The sequence below is a fragment of the Clupea harengus genome, chromosome 8 (assembly GCF_900700415.2).
Source record: "Clupea harengus chromosome 8, Ch_v2.0.2, whole genome shotgun sequence".
Classification (NCBI taxonomy): domain Eukaryota; kingdom Metazoa; phylum Chordata; class Actinopteri; order Clupeiformes; family Clupeidae; genus Clupea; species Clupea harengus.
The window spans coordinates 11,934,068-11,955,031 of record NC_045159.1 but is presented as its reverse complement, the minus strand read 5'-3'; the positions used below and the strand labels follow the sequence as shown (position 1 = coordinate 11,955,031).

Sequence of the window (20,964 nt, the reverse complement as noted above, 5' to 3'; positions counted from 1 at the left end):
CTTTTATCCCTGTACAGATGCGAAAGACTTTGGAAAGCAAACACAGATGAGGGTTTTTAAAATTAGGTGCTATCGTTAAGAATACCTGAAGCTTATTTTTTAAATATTGCTTCAAAACACTGTATTATCATATTATCAATGTAAATACCTACTAGTATGACAGTACCGCTGTCCATGGTCCTGAAACCTGACAACCGCAACGATTTCAAAATATATTTTTTTATGAACTTTGCCTGTACTTACTTTCTATTAAAACGATTAAATATTTTAAACATCACATTTCTCTTACGTTTCTTAAAAAGTAAAATGGTATCAGGAACATCTGAAAGTTCTGATCAACTGATGCTAAAACAGATTAATCTGACCAGTGTCACGTGTGCTGTTCAGTGCTTTAAAATATCGACAGGGAGCATCAGTCCTTCCAACTTTTTAAATCGTAAACCCATGAAGCTGTAATCACATGCAGTAAGTCAGGGGCGTTTCTTTGGACCAGTAGATGTAAGAAAATATGGTAATACGGCTAACAACATCAGGGATTCTACCGAGAAAAAAAGTAGACTGTTTAATATAATTTTTTAGAAGTACCAGAGCAGAGATTGCATCTTACCTTTGTTGTACTAGGAAGAGTTTGGGTCCGTCTGAAAGTGTCTCCTCCATCAATACTGATTAGTTCCGCGTCTGCTGGCGGAAATGGTGATGGGAACACCACTACGTCACTCTTCAATGTGTCTGAGCTAAAACACACGTCGTACTGCTGAGTCGTTTTAGAGTAAGACCAGCTCCCGTCTGGGTGAGTGGTGATCATGGGGGCGCTGCAGGTGCTGAAAAGACCGTCAGTCCTGTGGCATTTCACTGCTATTAAAGTGATGAGACTCACTAGAAAGATCGCTGATACAGAGACAATGGCGATGAGCAGATAGATGTTTAATTCCGAAAAAGTCTCATCTTGCACAGGCACGAATCTTAGGTTTTTCTGCAAATCGGCTCCAGATTCAACAATCACAATATCTATAGACACTGTTGCCGAAAGATGTCGCTCCCCGTGATCAGAAACAGTAACTACTGAGGTGTGTCTTCAAGTCACTGTCGCTCATTCGCCTCTTGCTCCTTATTTCACCAGAACTGCTCCCGATTCGGAAGAGGTTCGTGCCTTTAGGTTCCGAAATGTGGTAAGAGAGCAGCGCATTGTAACCAGAGTCTGCGTCTACAGCCCTGATCTTGGCCACAAAGTAGCCCGCTTCAGCAGAGTAGGGAATGTTCTCAGAGTTTACGGAGCCTTGGTCAGAATAGGGCGGGAGAATAACAGGGCTGTTGTCATTCTCATCAAGGATGAATACTGTCACAGTAGCATTACTAGCATTACTCAGCGGGGGCACACCAGAATCCCTTCCTTCCAGCTGAAACTGAAAAGTTTTCATTTCCTCATAGTTAAAAGACTGTGCACTGTGTATCTCACCTGTTAATGGGTTTAAATTAAAAAACGTCGACGGAAAAGCGCCTTTGTTTTTAGTATCAACGAACGAATATGTTATTTTTGCGTTTTCGCCCAAGTCCGAATCCTCTGCACTAACAATTGCAATTGCACTACCGACCGGACTGTTCTCTTTAAAGTAAAGATTAATCCAGCGTTGAGAAAACTGCGGTGCATTATCATTTATATCAGAAACATGTATTGTTACAACAGCTGTGCTAGAGAGAGGAGGCATTCCTTCATCTGTGGCTTTTATTGTGATGTTGTAAAGAGGAGTGCGCTCTCTGTCCAGGGGTGCATTTACTTCTAAAGAGTAATAGTTTTTCTAAGACCACCTGTGGGAAAGGGGAAAAACAGACGCAGCGCATGGTGAGACGCCCAGTGAGACGCAGGAGGACTCCTGTCAGGAAGCACCCCACAGCACAGGGGACCTCTCAGCATCTGCTCCACCCCTTAACCAGAGGGTCTCTCCTCACACTACCCCAGGCACCCAACCTACGAGAGAGAGAGTGAAGTGGCCCCCAGCTAACAACAACATTGCTTGGTACCAACTAGACCAGGACCTCGACAGAGTTCTAGAGGCCGCATTGGCAGGAGCAGCAGAAAGGAAATTGGACAGCATGACTGCAATTGTCTACACCATGGCCAAAGAGCGCTTTGGCACTGAGGAGAAGAAAGGAAGCAGCAAGGCCCCCGGAAAACAGACCAACAGAAGGGCAAGAGAGATTACGCAGTTGAGAAGGGAAATCAAGACTCTTAACAAGCAATACAAACAGGCTAGTTCCAAAGAGAAGGAGGGCATAAAAGACCTGACCACTGAACTTCGAGGGCAACTGTGCAGACTAAGAAGGGCTGAGAGGTCTCTGAGACTGAGAAAAGAGAAGGAGGTCAAGCGTGCTCAGTTCATCAAGGACCCATACAGGTTCACCAAAACCTTGTTGGGTGAAGCAAGATCAGGGAGACTGACCAGCCCTAAAGAAGCTGTGGAAGAATTCCTCAAAGAAAGCCACAGTGACACTCTTAGAGGCCAAGCCTTGGACGTACACCCAAGGATTGGAAGGAGTGAAACCCCGGAGGAAGAGCTTGACACCAAAAGAGCCAACATGGAGAGAAGTCCATGACATTGTACAGAAAGCCCGGTCATCATCTGCCCCAGGTCCTAGCTCTATACCCTACAAGGTATACAAGAGATGCCCAATGCTTCTGCGCAGGCTATGGAAACTGTTGCGGAGGATATGGACAAAGGGCATAATTCCAACATCTTGGAAGAGAGCAGAAGGGTGCTTTGTACCAAAGGAAATGGACTCCTCTGAAATAGGGCAATTCCGAACTATTTCTCTCCTGAGCGTCGAATGCAAGATATTCTTCTCAGTCCTGGCACGGAGGCTGACCATGTACATGGTGAAGAACAAGTACGTCGACACATCAATCCAGAAAGGCGGCATCCCAGGCTCCCCTGGATGTTGGAGCACACAAGCATCCTCAGCCAGCTGATCCGTGAGGCCAAAGAGAGCAAAGGAGACCTAACAGTCGTCTGGCTTGACTTGGCCAATGCATATGGATCAATTCCTCACGACCTCATCAACACAGCAATGGAACATTACCATATCCCCCAACACATCAGGAGAATGATCACCACCTACTTCAGTGGATTCAAGTTACGGTTCCAGACCACCCAGTTTACAACCCAGTGGCAGGACCTGGAAAAGGGGATCGTAACGGGCTGCACCATCTCCCCCATCTTTGTTCATTATGGGAATGAACCTTCTCATTACAGCGGCAGTGAAGGAATCCAGAGGGCCAATAATGGAGTCTGGCATTCGCCAACCTCCATTAAGAGGCTTTATGGATGACCTCACCATCACAACGGCAACCCATGTGCAAACAAGGTGGATCCTGAAGGCACTCGACGACGTGGCAACTTGGGCTCGAACGAAATTCAAGCCTAAGAAGTCAAGAAGCATGGTGATCAGGAATGGTAAGGTTACAAACAGGTTCCAGCTTCAAGTCCAGGGGGAAGTCATACCACCGATTGAGGAGAACCCAATAAAATGCCTGGGCAAGTGGTACGATTCATCTCTCAAGGACAAAGGCAGTGTTTCAAGGACCGAGAAGCAGGCAGAAGAGTGGCTTAAAAAGATAGAAAGTTCAGGCCTACCAGGCAAGTTCAAGACCTGGCTGTTCCAGCATGGCCTGCTTCCAAGACTCCTGTGGCTCTTGACGATTTACGAGATACCTATGACAGCAGTTGAAGGGATCGAGAGGAAAGTCAACAAACATCTCCGCAAGTGGCTTGGTATTCCACCAAGCTTCACGTCAGTAGGGCTCTACATCAGGTCGGGACAGCTACAGCTACCCCTATCATCGGTGGCTGAGGAGTTCAAGGTGGCAAAGTGCAGGATTGTGATGATGCTCAGAGATTCCACCGACGAGATGGTTAGAGGCGCAGGCGTCACCACAAGATCTGGGCGCAAATGGGCAGCAGCCACACAAGTGGAACAGGCAGAAAGCCTGCTAAAAGTTGAAGGACATCATCGGGAACCCGTGCACTGGGCGGCAGGGACTAGGGTCCACCCATTTCCAACAATGGACCAAAGCCGACCCAAGGCAGAGGAGAGTCATGGTCCAAGCCGAGGTCCGGCAGCTAGAGGAGGAGGGGAGATGGTCTAGGGCTGTGGAGCTTGGTTTACAAGGAGCCTGGACGAAAGTGGGAACTACCAAAGCGTAAGATCACCTGGCCCGAACTCTGGAGACTGGAGCCTTTCCGAATCTCGTTCCTGCTCCGCTCAGTGTACGACACCCTTCCAACACCAACAAACCTGTACAGGTGGGGAATGAGGGAGGACCCACAGTGCAGGTTATGTGGGGAGAGAGGAACAATGGCGCATATACTGGCAGGATGCAGGACTGCTCTTAGCCAGGGAAGATACCGTGGCGCCACGACAAGGTCCTCAGAGCACTAGCCGACATCTTGGAGCAGGAGAGATGGAAAAAGCACCAGCCTCAATCGAGACCAACACCATCCATCCAGTTCATCAGGGAGGGGGAGAAACCATCATCCTCCAAGAAGACCAAGAAGGGCCTACTGCAGACAGCACCATCATGGGAGATGAGGGTAGACCTGGGAAGGAAACTACACTTTCCCCAGGTTTGTCCAAACTTCCCTGAGGCCTGACATGGTCATTTGGTCAGAAGAGGCCAAGAAGATCATCCTGATCGAACTGACCGTCCCGTGGAAGAAGGATGCGTTGAAGCCTACGAGAGGAAAGCCACCAAGTACCAGGACCTTGTCCAACAATGCAGGGACAAGGGATGGCAGGCCTGGCTATTCCCAGTGGAGGTCGGATGCAGGGGCTTCCCGGCACAGTCTGTGTGGAATACACTCACAGCTCTGGAATAAAAGGAAGGGAGAGGAAGACAGCTGTCCGTAGGTTGGGGGAAGCCGCAGAGAGAGCCTCTTGCTGGCTCTGGAATAGGAGGGAGGAGAGAAGCTGGGGACCAGGAGAAGATGGGCAGTGACTGGCCATCACTGCCGGCCCGCCAACTCGAGGGCGTTGTGGTTCAGGGTCGAAACGTCCAATGAAAGTTGGTCACCACCTGATGACATCTTCTCCTGGTCGAAAGCTACAGTCACTTCCTAAGTGACTGAAGGAGTAAGCACTTCATTGTGTATTTAATAGTTTATAAGAAGGTTTAAGTTGAAAATCAGAGGAGTCTCCGACACTGCACTGTACCATTCCATTTTTACCTCCGTCCAGGTCAGAGACGGTCACCAAAGCCACAGCAGTTCCGCGTTCACTGTCTTCCCTCACGCTGTCCAACAATGGCGTCACTACGATTACAGGTGCGTTGTCATTCACGTCAACGATTTCAACTAAAACTTTACAGTGAGTGCTCTTTGGTGATGCGCCTTTATCCATAGCTTGAACCCGCAACTCTACTGCAGAGCGCTCTTCGCGGTCTAGCTGTCCATTTATCTTTATAACACCTGTATTAGAATCAATAGAAAACATGTCTGATAGTTGTGCGTCATTATGTCCAATAAAGGAATACCTTATCTCGCCATTCAGACCTTCGTCAGCATCAGTGGCTGAGACAGTGATAACACTGAACCCTACTCTGACATTTTCGTCGACTTTGACTTTGTAAAGAGATTTACTGAAAAGTGGCTTGTTGTCATTTATATCGTGCACGTTCACGGTGAGCTGTAAAGTCCCAGATATAGGTGGGCTACCTCCATCAACAGCAGAAAGTATAAGGTTAAACTCCGACACTCTCTCCCTGTCTAAAGCTTTTTGCAGCAGCAATTCAGCAGATACAGCCTCTCTATCATTTTGTATATCTAAAGAGAAATGTTCATTAGGGGTTAGTGTATAGGTTTTCACCGAGTTACTCCCTACATCCATATCTTTGGCATTTGGCAGAAGAAATCTATCTCCAACCAAAGTATCTTCAGTAATATTCAAGGAAAGCCTGTCGACACCGAACAACGGTGAGTTATCATTTATATCCAGTATATTAACTTCAAAGCGATATAAATGTATTGGATTGTGTACGATAGCATCGAGGTTCAAGACACAGTTCTCATTTGCCCCACACAGCTCTTCTCTGTCAATCCTTTCACTTACGAACAAGACACCCGTTTTCATATTTACCTCAAAGTATTTCTTGTTCGAACTGGACACAATCTGAAAGGCACGCCTCTGCAATTCCTCAGTATTAAGATTAATGTAACCGGGTCATATTTTGAGGTTGTTGTATGTTTTCTAAGTGGTAATGGGACATGTCTCCTTTAAATGCCAGAAAACTACATTGCATCATGTTGTAGTTCCTGGGTTCGTATGTGGTGAATTCTGGGTATTAAGACTGGAGCGAGAACGCAGTGCATCAGAGAAGGTGGCTGGCGTGAGGGATATTTGGTGATACTTGGTTAATATTGCTGGTAAGTGGGACATTTGTCTTAAAATACTTTAATAACCATGCAATTGTATATATCATTGATTTATATGAATGGATGAGTTCGTTTGGGAAGGAATGTTTGTGGATTCTGGCAGCATGTGGATTAGCCCAGTCGCTCTGTCATTTGGGGATGTAGCTAAATTTAAGTTTACATTTGTGAAATACAATTCCGTTTTGGCTATTAGAGTGAAGAGTATGAGGTGATGTAGTTAGTGTAGATGTATTTTGTAGGAAATTAAGTTGCATACAGGCTGTATTAAAGTGAATTGTCATGTTTCACCTAGCAGACATATAGCCATACTGGTATCCTGGGAGCACACGTGTGTGGAGGATAGAGATGTGTGCGTGTTAGGAACATGTAAGTGTTGGTATCATTTCATTCGGACATACTGGTGTATATTTTGGTTTTATGTATATTTTAGCTTTATGTATTTGATGTTAGTGGTATACTAATGATGTTTTTGTATTTGTCTACTCTCAGTATCACCACTACCGTTTTGTATTGCTGAACCTTACTTTCATTTATTTTCTTATACGGCTAGTTCAGCTACAGAGTTGGGATAGGCTTAGCTTGTGTACAGGTTAGTTTATCATATAAGATTTCTATTTGATGTCATTTTATTTTTGTACTTTTCTATACAAATCTTTTGTTTCATATATCTATCAGATAAAGAACCCTTACTCTTAATTTTGTTGGACTTTGTGTGTTTTATTCCCCGCCAACAAATTTTGGTACCAGGAGTGGGGTCACATTGTCTGGTAGTTAATTAAATAATAGCATAGTTTATTGTGGCATTAAACGGTAGTGGTGGTACGAAGCTGCAGTGACAGGTTGGACAGACTGAGCCTGGTGTGGTGCAGACTGAGGAAGTGGCAGTGGTGACCTGTGGACTTCAGGCCAGCTGAGAGGGATTTCAGCACAGAGATTGATCAGCTGAGAGGGATTTCAGCACAGAGACTGCATCGACTGCGACATCATCGGGCCAGCTCGTCACGTCAACCGCTCAAGAACTTTATCCTTTGAAAAAAAAACTTAAAGGACGCTATTTATCATGGAGGGAGAGGTTCCTGCAGCTGAAAACGCAGCTGACAACATTAACATTTTAGAACAAATTGCTGAACTGAATAGGATACAGCAGCAAGCAGCGGCATCTATTGCTGCCTTGAGTCAAGATACACTGAGGTCTTATGTTTATGTACCTAGAGAACGACATATTACACCTTTTAGTGGGGAATATGACAAAGATGGCCGTGCAGTTGATGATTTCATTGAAGAGGTTGAGCGTGTATTGTGTGCTAGAAATCAGTCAGCGAATGATAAATATGACTTTGTCATGTCACTTTTGAGAGGGGCTGCTTTAGAAGAAGTGAGATTTCGTAGCGCCATTGGACCTAAGCAAGTCAGTGATTTGTTCAAATATCTCAGAGAAGCCTTTAGAGATAAGAGAGGCACAGCCCAGCTGCTGCATGACTTCTACCATCGCAAGCAGAAAGATTTTGAGGATGTTCTTGAGTATTCGCATGGTTTATGTCAGATATTGAGAACGGTGTTGAAGCAAGATCCAAATGCTTTACCTAATGAGAGACAGGTTCTTAGGGATCAGTTTATCGAAGGCCTTAGAGATCCAGTACTCAAGAGGGAACTGAGGAAGTTTGCTAGAGTGAACCCAGACTCTACTATGATTGAGGTACGAGAAGAAGCATCTTTGTGGTCAATAGAGGAGCTCCCTAGTCACTCAAAGATGTGTAAGACTAAAAGCAAAGGGGATAGTGTGGATACAGAAGCCAAGTGCAATGTAGTCAAGGCCCCTGAACAGCAACCGGTGACTTTAAATGATCTCCTTAGAGTAGTAGCAGAGCAAGGAAAACAGATCGGTGAGTTGACTGCAGCTGTAAAGGATCTGACTATGCAGAAAACAAACTCTAGTGGTCAAACCAGCACCAGACCCCGGGCTCAAATGAGATTTACTGATGATGGCAAGCCAATCTGTCTCAAATGTCAAGGAGAAGGACACATAGCCAGAAACTGCCCAAAGAAATGGGATGCGAACGGTCAGCAAACCAGCAGAGTACAGGGAAACGAGACTCCTCGGTCGCTGTGAGTCAAGCGATCAGGGGGAGTACTTTAGACTCAGTCAAAGCTTCACCAACCCATGATCAATTCCTTGCCCGGGCTGTTGGAACATGCCCTGTTGTAGAGATGAAAATTGGCGGTGTCTCCACCCGCTGCTTGTTAGACACTGGCAGCCAAGTAAGCACAGTTACCGAACAGTTTTTCCGCCAGCACTTATGTGGTGAAGAAGATGATATGCTGTCCACAGCTGGTTGGCTCCGATTAACTGCTGCCAATGGTCTTGAGATTCCGTATCTGGGCTATCTTGAGTTAGAAGTAGAGACCATGGGCCTAAAAATCCCTGACTGTGGTTTTCTAGTTGTTAAAGACCCATCAAGCCTTGAAACATCCGTACCTGGTATTGTTGGAATGAATATCATCAGTCAGTGTCGTCAGCTTGTCCATGCTGAGTTTGAGACTACTTTGAAGGGAAACCTAGAGTCAGACTGGAGAGGTGCATTTCAGCAGGTGCAAAAATGTGCTGTCCGAAGGCAAACAATAGCTCGAATTGCGGGTAAAGAGAAAATACACATCCCCTCTGCATCAGTAGTTACAGTCATGGCAAAAGGAGTACCCCAGAGGTCAGAATGTGAACGACAGATGCTACTAGAGCCGGCGAACATGCCTGTTTCAGGTGGTCTTGTGGTTCTGCCCACCTTAGTTGATGCTAGCAGCAACACAGTTCCCGTGCAAGTAGTGAATCTCACTCAAGAAGATGTATGGCTTAACCCTCGCACGCGTCTTGGTGTCTTGTCTCCTGTAGAGTGCATAAGTGATGAACCACAGGTCAAAGTAAAGTTTCACCGGATCTCAGCAAGTGCTGAGCATGTCTCAGTCGAGCAGAGCAGTCCCATCAGTTCTGGCACACAGGCTATACTGGATAAACTCGACATTGGGGGTAGTGAAGTACAACAAGAAAAGTTACGAGCATTACTGGCCAGATATATTGATGTTTTTGCTAGTGATGAGGATGACTTGGGGTATACTGACAGAGTCAAGCATGAGATTCAGCTAGTAGATGATGTACCAGTGAATTTACCATATCGTCGCATTCCCCCAAATCAGTACACTGAGGTCAAGGAGCATATCTCCAAGTTATTAAAGAAGGGCGTAATTCAAGAGAGCTCTAGCTCATATGCATCTCCGGTGGTAGTTGTGAGGAAATCTGATGGTAGCATACGACTGTGTGTTGATTTCCGTAAACTTAACCAGAAGACGAAGAAAGATGCTTTTCCGTTACCACGGATTGATGAAAGTTTTGATGCTCTGCAAGGTGCTGAGTTTTTCTCATCTATTGACTTAGCAAGTGGTTATCACCAGGTGGCAGTTGAAGAGTGTGACCGATATAAGACTGCATTTACAACCCCTTTTGGGCTTTATGAGTACTTGCGTATGCCCATGGGAGTCTGTAATGGACCTGCGACGTTTCAGAGATTAATGCAATCCACAATGAATGACTTGACCTTCCAAATAATGCTAGTGTATTTAGATGACATCCTACTGTTTTCTAGGAACTTTAGTGATCACTTGGATAGGCTTGATATTGTTTTGAAACGGCTGCAGGACACAGGGCTCAAAGTAAAGATTGAAAAATGTCATTTCCTGCAACAGAAGGTGAAATTTCTAGGCCATCAGATTTCATCTGAGGGCATTGAAACTGATCCTGACAAAATCGTAGCTGTGAAGCAGTGGCCTGTGCCTACGACATTGAAGGAATTAAGATCTTTCCTAGGCTTCTGTGGTTACTATAGGCGATTTTTGAACATTTTTCCCGTATAGCAGGCCCACTCCATGACTTGGTTAATCTTTGCCTTAATTCAGGACCCCCATCAAAAGTAAACCAGTTGATGTGTAGTTTGTGGACCTCTGAATGTCAGACCTCTTTTGATGTTTTAAAGCAGCGACTCACTAGTGCACCCATATTAGGATTTGCTGATTTCACACATCCTTTTATTGTTGAGACAGATGCCAGCAACCAGGGTTTAGGCGCGGTTTTATATCAGCAGCAAGGAGGGAAAAGGAGAGTAATAGCATACGCGAGCCGTAGGCTAAGAAATGCAGAGAGAAACGACAGAAATTACAGCAGTATGAAGTTAGAACTTCTTGCTATGAAATGGGCAGTAACTGACAAATTCAGAGGTTACTTGCTTGGTTCTAAATTCACTGTTTTGACTGACAATAATCCACTTTGCCATCTCGGTACTGCCAGATTAGGAGCGTTAGAACAAAGATGGATGGCAGAGCTGGCAGTGTTTGATTTTGAAGTCCAGTACAGGCCAGGGCGGTCCAACAAGGCTGCTGATGCTCTATCTAGGCACCCTTTAGCAGGGGAGCATGTGCCTGTCACGGATGATGTGGAGTATGATGGTTGTATAGCTATCTGCAATGTGATAGGAAAGGGGACCACACTTGGGACAGAATTGACAACAGCAGGACTGGATAGCTACAAAATCAGGCAGGTCAGGGCTTTAGAGAATGGAGACCCTATTGTCCACTCTATAGCTCAGGGTAATACCCCTACCTTACCTGGCTACTCCAAACAAGAACTCAGCTCGTTCCAGAGTCAGGACCCGGTCCTGAGTGTGTTTCGGACTTTTTGGGAGGAAAAGCGAAAGCCTAATTTTAAAGAAAGAAATGACTTGTCAAAACCTGTGAGGTCTTTACTGAAACATTGGTCACACATTAGAGAGAGAGATGGACTTCTTTATAGGGTAATTGAGGACAGGAGACATGGGGAGTGCTATCAATTACTGGTACCTGGTTGTCTGAAGACACAAGTGTTGGAAGGTGTGCATGATTCTATGGGCCATCAAGGTAGTGAACGTACGTTGGAGCTTCTTAGACAGAGATGTTTCTGGGTGGGAGTTCATGAAGATGTCAAGCAGTGGATTAAGAAATGTGAGCGCTGTGTGTTGACTAAAATGCCTAATCCTAAAATTCATCCTCCTATGAAAGCATTTTTAGCTAGCAGGCCTTTAGAAGTAGTGGCTGTTGATTTTACCATACTGGAACCGGCTCGTGATGGGAGAGAAAATGTCTTAGTTATCACGGATGTGTTCACAAAGTTCACTCAAGCTTTCCCTACACGGGATCAAAAAGCGGATACCACAGCAAAAGTTTTGTTGCGGGAGTGGTTCATGAAGTATGGAGTACCTGAGCGCTTGCATTCAGATCAGGGGAGAAATTTTGAAAGTGAAGTGATAGCAGAACTCTGTAAGCTTTATGGTGTGAAAAAGAGCCGTACCACTCCGCATCACCCCACGGGAAACGCTCAGTGTGAGCGCTTCAATAGAACACTACACGAACTGTTACGCACCCTCCCGCCTGAAAAGAAGCGTAGATGGCCAGAACACCTGCCAGAGCTGGTTTATGCATATAATGTGACCCCCCACTCTACGACAGGGTACTCGCCCTATTATCTGCTTTTTGGCGTTGACCCTCACCTTCCCGTTGATGCTCTTTTAGGGCAGGAGTCTACTGTTGAGCCCCGTCACGACTGGCTAGCTATACATCCAAAGGGCCAAAGAGTATTGTGAGCAGAAAGCGGCTGAACGAATCTCCAGGCGTAATGAGAACGTGTACTGCCCCCCTATTGAAATAGGCCAGACAGTTTATCTGAGGAACAGACCCCCAGGCCGAAATAAAATCCAAGATGCCTGGAAACCCGCCCGTCACCGAGTGGTGAACATACAAGGGACCACGTATAAAGTCGAACCGGTTGAAGGAGGACCTATAAAGAGAGTAAACAGAGTTGACATTAGACCTTGTGTGCCCATGCCTGTTTTCATGCCGCAGCAGAGAAGCAGATCCCGGAACACACCTCCAGCTGCCATGCAAGAGACCAGTCCACACCCAGGCGAAGCTGCTGATGTTGATGATGGTGTCGTGGTGGAACAGGTGACCGTCCCTAGCTTTGGCCCCGGTCTGAGTGGGACGCAGCAATCAGTCCTCCTGGATGAACCCGAAGAGACCAGGCCATATAACACTGTGAGCAGTCCAGACCCCGAGCTCGCTGAGGAACATGCAGAGCCTGGACGTGATGGAGAATGGCTGGAACCAGACCCTGAGCCTGAGGAGGAGCATCAGAGGCCGGAGCATGATGGTGAAGGGCAGGAGCTTGAACCAGTGCTTGATGAAGACCCTCCCACACCTGAACTGGAATCCGAGTCAGAATTGGAATCCGAGCCTGAATCTGACCCAGGGTCAGCCCCCACCCCCCGTAGAAGCCAGAGGTCAAATGCAGGCCAACATCCCAATCTGCATCATGAGCCAAAGTCAGTGCTAGACTCTAGTCCAGCTGCAGTCTCTCAGATGATCGCTACTTTAGGCACAGCATTCATTAAGGAGGTTGCAAGAGAAGTTATAAAACTATTAGTAGTCACCGAGGCCGTTGACTATTAAGCAGGGGAGAATGTAACCGGGTCATATTTTGAGGTTGTATGTTTTCTAAGTGGTAATGGGACATGTCTCCTTTAAATGCCAGAAAACTACATTGCATCATGTTGTAGTTCCTGGGTTCGTATGTGGTGAATTCTGGGTATTAAGACTGGAGCGAGAACGCAGTGCATCAGAGAAGGTGGCTGGCGTGAGGGATATTTGGTGATACTTGGTTAATATTGCTGGTAAGTGGGACATTTGTCTTAAAATACTTTAATAACCATGCAATTGTATATATCATTGATTTATATGAATGGATGAGTTCGTTTGGGAAGGAATGTTTGTGGATTCTGGCAGCATGTGGATTAGCCCAGTCGCTCTGTCATTTGGGGATGTAGCTAAATTTAAGTTTACATTTGTGAAATACAATTCCGTTTTGGCTATAGAGTGAAGAGTATGAGGTGATGTAGTTAGTGTAGATGTATTTTGTAGGAAATTAAGTTGCATACAGGCTGTATTAAAGTGAATTGTCATGTTTCACCTAGCAGACATATAGCCATACTGGTATCCTGGGAGCACACGTGTGTGGAGGATAGGGCTGAACGATTTGGGAAAATAATCTAATTGCGATTTTTTACCAAAATATTGTGATTGCGATTTAATATGCGATTTTTTTTTTATCCTCTTTTTTTCCCAGCAAAACGTAATGAATGATTTAAATATGACCAACACAATATTAGATACATTTAGTGTAAAATATTCTTTCCCACATTTTACATTTTTATTTAACTGATCATTACAGAAACAAGAACAACAAATTGGTGGCTTTGCCACTGTGCATTTAAGTAATTTAAAAAAAGTCATTTTAAGTATAAACACTAGGCATGCACTTTTTAAACACTGTGTGCAAAATGTACCATCTTAAAAAAAATTTTTTTTTTTTTTTTTTTTTAGACCACGTTTTTTAATCGCGAACGTTGCGGTTAGAAAATCGCGTTCTATCATATCGCGATTAAATCGCAAATGCAATTAATCGTTCAGCCCTAGTGGAGGATAGAGATGTGTGCGTGTTAGGAACATGTAAGTGTTGGTATCATTTCATTCGGACATACTGGTGTATATTTTGGTTTTATGTATATTTTAGCTTTATGTATTTGATGTTAGTGGTATACTAATGATGTTTTTGTATTTGTCTACTCTCAGTATCACCACTACCGTTTTGTTTTGCTGAACCTTACTTTCATTTATTTTCTTATACGGCTAGTTCAGCTACAGAGTTGGGATAGGCTTAGCTTGTGTACAGGTTAGTTTATCATATAAGATTTCTATTTGATGTCATTTTATTTTTGTACTTTTCTATACAAATCTTTTGTTTTATATATCTATCAGATAAAGAACCCTTACTCTTAATTTTGTTGGACTTTGTGTGTTTTATTCCCCGCCAACATTAAAGTCCTTCGCAATATTTCCCACAGTTGTTCCCTTGATCCCCTCTTCTGAAATACTGTAGACAATCTGGGCGTAGGATGAATTCCATAAACAGAGAGATAGGACCGTTAGCAGACAGGGAAAACTGTTGTCCACGACAGGAGCCATTGCTTTCAATTACTTATCAACTGCTGTGTCACTTATGACCACCATAGGCTCGTTCGTTATAATCTGAGTAGCCCTGTGAAAATACCGAATGCAGCTATATCTATCCGATGCTCAACTCACAAAATAGACCGAGGATAGAGAGGGTGGAGAAATGAAAACGCACGCCTTCTACTGTCACACAATGTCGGTCTGCAGCGACCTCCAGTGATGATTCAACCACAATGACAATAGTACTTCAGACAAACACCAAGTACGGTATGTATAGGGTAATTGACTGAATTTGCTGGTCTAACTATTGGACAGGGATATGCGAAAAGTTCTAAATACGGAGGAATTTAGTTAAGATGCACAAATGTTCTTGACAGTCATCAACTCCATACCACAAGTAAAATAAATAAGTGAATAACTATCAACTTAAATACACACGTTCTGCGTGCAGTATCTTTCAGGTGTCTTAAATTGCATTATTAAAATGAGGATTCTTACCTTTGCCGTGCTGGGAAGAGATTGTGTTCGTTTAAAAGTGTCTCCTCCATCAATACTGATAAGCTCCGCGTCTACTGGCGGGAACAGTGATGGAAACACCACTATGTCACTCTTCAGTGTGTCTGAGCTAAAACACGTCGTACTGCTGAGTAGTTTTAGAGTAAGACCAGCTCCCGTCTGGGTGAGTGGTGATCATGGGGGCGCTGCAGGTGCTGAAAAGACCGTCAGTCCTGTGGCATTTCACTGCTATTAAAGTGATGAGGCTGCTTAAAAATATCGCCAATACTGAATGGCGATGAGCAAATAAAGATTAAGGTCAGAGAACCTTTCGTCTTTGAGATTACTTGTTTTAAAAGACAACTGTGTGTCTCCTGTACTTTCAACAACTACAAATTCTATAGACACAGTCGCAGACAGAGACGGCTCCCCCTGGTCAGAAACAGTGATTATCAGTGGGTGAGTTTTTTAAATCATTGTCACTCATTCGTCTCTTAGTCCTTATTTCTCCAGAACTGGCCCCAATTCTGAAGAGGTTCGTGCCTTTAGGTTCCAAAATGTGGTAAGAGAGCAGCGCATTGTAACCAGAGTCTGCGTCAGCCCTGATCAGCCCTGATCTTGGCCACAAAGTAGTCCGCTTCAGCAGAGTAGGGAAGGTTCTCAGAGTTAACGGAGCCTTGGTCAGAATAAGGCGGTAGAATAACAGGGCTGTTGTCGTTTTCATCCAAGATAAACATGTTAACAGTGGCGTTGCTATTCAGCAAGGGGGTGCCCGCGTCCTTAGCCTGAACTTGAAAACTCAACTGTTGAACTTCTTCATAATTGAAAGACTGCATAGTGTTTACATCGCCTGTTACGGAATTAATGCCAATGACATTAAATACAGAAATTCCGTTGAATGTTCCGTTCCGGTTTTCCAATAGGCAATATGTCACCCGAGCATTTTCATTAGCGTCAAGGTCATGTGCAGTCAAACTTACAATACTCGTCCCTATAGGATAATTCTCTCTCACATACACGTTAGGAATATTTTCTGGGAAGTGTGGGGCATTGTCATTCACATCAGAAACACGTACAACTACACGACTTGTGCTTGTGAGAGGAGGCGTTCCCTTATCTGTTGCTGTGATATTATATTCAGGATTCGTTTCCCTATCCAGTGGCCCTCCAAGTACAAGAGAGTAGTACTTCCCTTGGGAATGGGATGATTCCAACAGGAAGGGTATGCCACCGGGGATGGAGCAGTGTACGTGTCCGTTTTTCCCTCCATCCCGATCTTGAACTGTGATCAGGGCGATTGCAGTGCCTTTCTTTGCGTCCTCTCTCACACGCTCCAAAAGGGAAGAGAGTCATTGATGTCAAGTATTTTCACCTCCACACTGTACATTTTCAAAGGGTTATTAACAATTGCCTCCACGCTTTCGATGCACACAGGACTTCTAGGACAAATTTCTTCCCGGTCTATCCTTTGAATGACAAGGAGGGCACCGGTTTGTAAATTCACTTCAAAAAGTTTTTTTGCGGAGCCCGAGACGATCTGAAGCAGGCGCCCCTCCAATTCAGACACTTTCAAGTTCAGATTCTTTGCTACATTTCCAACAAATGTGCCTGGGCTTACCTCCTCAGCTATGGAGTAAGTAATTTGCGCCGACAGTCCTTTGCAAAGAGAAAGAGCTATCCAAAACAGACTTGCAATGCAAAAATGTTCTCTTGTCTTGGATACTTCCATTGTTTTTCAGTCGTGTAAACAAAATCCTAGCTGTGTAGAACATTCTACATTTAGGGGAGAACGGGGTTAGTTGTCACACGGGTTGGTTGTCACACTCATTATCTCTCGCCACCAGAAAGCGCTGTCTACAAGATTTTGGTATGGAAATTTCCAGAATTGGGATCAAAGCTCACCTACATAGTCTTCTCTGGAGTAAGACAACTGAACTGAGTTGAGTTGAGAGGACTTTTTGTGTTTTTCATGTCAAATTGAAAATATTCAGCTCCTCAGTATTTTTCTTATAGGCTTTTACACAATGGGTTTACAACAAAACAATTGTTACCCTTAAAACGTATGATGGGAAAGCTATAGTTTAGATTGTTGTTAGCTAGCTAACTAGTTGTTAGATGGTTGTTAGCCTTGATCCTAGCAAGAAATTCCAGTTGGGGTTGGTTGTCACGTCCTCTTTGGGGTTGGTTGTCACATGTTGTTATATAGGCTGGCCTAAAGATGTGTTTCCTGTTCATGTTCCTTGCTCATTTTGTGTTAAGATGCGTTAAGTTATGTATTTGACAACTTATCAATGCAATTAAACTTTGCCTTCTTTTTAAGATTTTTCCCATTAAAATAGCATTGTGACAAACAACCCCATAGTGTGTGACAACCATCCCCATGATGGGGTTGGTTGTCACAATGTGTCAGAGTGTCTTTGTTAGTTAATTACCTCTTTGTTACAATAAGTTGGAAAATGAGAGGGATACATATTTCAAGCCAACACCTTAAGCTTCAATTTAATGTAGGAATGACTATTGAAAGATGTTTTGATGATGAGCAATTCACACTAGAGTAAAACGTGTGTCAACTAACCCCATTCTCCCCTACACAGTAATAAGTTTGAAGAGGTTTTGTGCAAACAGGACAACGTCACAGTGACTATATCACGTTCCTGCGAAACGCGACATGGTAAAAGAAGCATGGTAGTAGGGCTGGGGCTTCCCATGGTAGGAGGAGATTATGGTAGGTGAACTGCAAGTAGACAGCGACACCACGTGAAATATAATAATGCGTATAATACAGAATCATAGTGTGTTTGAAATTAGGTTTTGAATTGTTGGAAGGTGTTTGATCTCATGTCTCAGGAAGATTGCCAAGCATTCCTCATTTATGTGGTAGCAGTTTTCGACCTTTCCCAGGGGAGAAAACATTCTCTCAGCACCATGGATAGTTCCAGTAAAAAAAACTGGCAAAACCATTCATCAGTACAACACAGATCAGCTGCATTTACAATGACATTAATTGAGATGAAATGAGAACCTTAACCTTCCTATGGTGTTCATATTTGTATCACACGTGTTTGTGGGCCTGCTGGACCCTGCTGTAGCAGTTTTCGACCTTTCCCAAGGGAGAAAACATTCTCTCAGCACCATGGATAGTTCCAGTCGAAAAAACTGGCAAAACCATTCATCAGTACAACACAGATCAGCTGCATTTACAATGACATTAGTTGAGATGAAATGAGAACCTTAACCCTCCTATGGTGTTCATATTTGTATCACACGTGTTTGTGGGCCTGCTGGACCCTGCTGGACAACCATAAGAATTTATGGAAAAACACTGAACAGGTGTTGACTTTATCTCAGGTACAAGCAATATACCATATCATAGTAATATTTACCATTTACCTCTGTCAGATCACATTTATCAAGCCAAAACACTGAAATATAATATTTTCGTCAACTTCGTCCTTGTGTTTAAGTAGTTTCACTCACTACAGACAGTATCTGTATTTTATCTGATCACTATTGTACCAGGTTTGCCTCTTTCTCACTTACACACATTGTGTGTTAATGTTCTTCACAAAACAATGAGCCAGGGCACGCGAGTCGGGTCAGGCTGAAATTATTTATTGATCCATGTCATGTAAACATTGAAAATGACCCAAACACCACAGTGTGAACAGCACTCTGGTTGTCACCTCAACTCTCTTTGCCTTCTGTGCTCCTCATTGGAACTCACCACAGCTGTGGCCTAATATCTGTGATACTGACTTGTTCTTATACTGTAGCTGATGAGAAGACAACGTGGTAGTGGGTAGAGGGCACTGAAGATAGAGACTCAAAGTGGTGAGCAGCTCTCTACTGGAGCTAAGATATGGTCTTTCTGGTTATGTTTTGACATATGGGGCCATCACTTTCAACCAACAATAGAAAGACATGTTGCATCAACATTTGAACTGTAATGTGTATTGGTTGCTTAAAGTGCAAAGTCTTTAGTGAATTATTTCAAATAAAGCAATTTTCTTGATCTTGACCTGCTCCATTTCCTTTGGCTTTATCTGTTGTTTTATAAGATGTTGTCAGATCCTCTCCAGAAAATGGCTACATGACTCTAAGTCATTAAGGTGTCAGAAGACACTGGCATCGATAGATAGATGAATTAGCAATTGTGTGAAATGTCAAGTGTAAGGAACTCTCTCCCTCTCTATCTAACTATCTGTCTATCTATCTATCTAATTTCTTTGTCATTCTCATTATCCCATTTCTGTAAAAGCTGTGAGTCAGAGGGGAACATACATATGCTGTTTGCCAAAGATTTCCTAGAGAGTGGGGTTACTGTAGGGCAGTGCTCTATGCCAGCTCACACTACAGTTGGATACGGGGTCCCCTAGTGGACAGAGGCACTTTTTGTATGTGTAATGAGAGCATGAGAGTAGAGGAACTTTTCTAGAAACGCAGTGATGCCTTTACAGGGTGGAACTAATGCAAAAAACCTACTGAGATCCTGCTGTAAAATCTGTAATAAAATGTTATTTACTTCTCTCAAGGCTTGTGCATTTTAGTGATTGCTGAATATGTTTGTGCTCAGGAATTGAGAGCAAGGCTCTCTCTTCATAACAACTTGTTGTTTCTGTTCAGGTTGTTCAAGAGACTGCCTCTACCAGCGACGTCCAGCTGTGCACCCCGTTGCGCAGGCCACTCACGGGACTTTGGGGTCCACAGAGAGGTCACCCAATCAGTGGATCCCAGAGTTCTGTGGGGGCTCGTGCACAGTGGAAAATGACTGACAAGTTGGCTACCCCAAGCCGGTTTCAAGGCTCACCATCACCACTCCTATAAATATCCGACCCACCTCTGGCCAGTTGTTGGGCAATAGAAGTTGGAGGAGTCATCATAGAGAAGTTCGTTGGACAATTCAATATCACCATCAGAGCCATTCACTTTCGTCATTGCCGTGCGTCGTTAAGAATGTGAGTGTTTGTATATATGTGTGATTTAGCGATTTAGTATGTCAGTATCATTGTAGAAAGTATCTGTTAGTAACATTTATCATTATCATATGTAGCATTCGTATTTCACTCTCTTACTGCTACTTCAACCAGTCACTGCTGGTAACGGAGATAATGGAATGTTCACCGTTACACGGCACGGTATAAAGGGACAGATCCATATTCAAATCATAGCCTTAATATTCATTGTGTATATACTATATCCATTCTTGTTGTATATATAATTGTTAATATCTGTTAGTCTTGTTATTCATATCATTTCATAGAAACCACGGTTCACCAGTCATTCCATATTCACCTACCAATTCATGTCTTGCGAGTGTGTGTGTGCAATAAACACCGTCATCATTGGAACTTTGACATCCATTCCTGTTCTTACCGGACAACCTGTGGCGATTGGCACCTAGTCATTCACCTATCATACAGATCCTTTTGGGATTCATAAATCAAATATCCCCCTATTTTATACAGGTTACTGATGTTTTTTGACTACATGGACCACTTTTCCATGTACACTTGAGCATAACTGAAATATTTAGCTTAGAGAACCGTTCTGGGTGTATGTCTTTCCACTATGTGATCGAAACTTTCATCAATGGCATTACCTCATGAAACAACAGAACCTAAAATAACAGAACTCTAGATTCAGGTAATTGATGTTTTTCCGTTACTGTAGGAAGATGAAACATTTTATAATGTAAATGTTAATAAATAATACCATCCCTCATTCTATCTTCCTTTTCTGCATCAGAAACAATGTGTTATTAGATGATACTATTTTTTTTTTAGGTACAGCCCAAACAGACATGTTTTGAAGGCTGCAGAAACAGGAGGTTCAACAGAAAACCGATAGATCAGCAGCTCCCCTTGGTGGCCATGAGAATAATAATGTGAAAATAACTCTTTCTCTGTCTCTCTCTCTCTCTCTCTCACTCACTCTCTCTCTCTCTCTCTCTCTGTGTGTTTGTGTG

The 20,964-nt window shown here is 43.8% G+C and overlaps 1 protein-coding gene and 2 pseudogenes across 2 annotated transcripts; 1 reads left to right on the top strand and 2 right to left on the bottom strand.

Moving 5' to 3' along the window:
- Positions 1–3: 3 nt before the first annotated feature.
- Positions 4–14,632, bottom strand: LOC105905974 (annotated as a pseudogene).
- Positions 12,266–13,516, top strand: LOC122133084 (apidaecins type 73-like). Of its 2 annotated transcripts, none has more exons than XM_042708461.1 (2): positions 12,266–13,165; positions 13,469–13,516. In XM_042708461.1, the coding sequence occupies exon 1, from the start codon at positions 12,318–12,320 to the stop codon at positions 12,942–12,944; it is 627 nt and encodes a 208-aa protein (XP_042564395.1). In that variant the 5' UTR covers positions 12,266–12,317; the 3' UTR covers positions 12,945–13,165; positions 13,469–13,516. The 2 variants fall into 2 exon arrangements, with proteins under 2 accessions (XP_042564395.1, XP_042564396.1); XM_042708462.1 differs by having other exon boundaries at positions 13,466–13,499.
- Position 14,633: 1 nt separating the features above from the next.
- LOC122133066 lies at positions 14,634–19,934 on the bottom strand (annotated as a pseudogene).
- Positions 19,935–20,964: the final 1,030 nt, after the last annotated feature.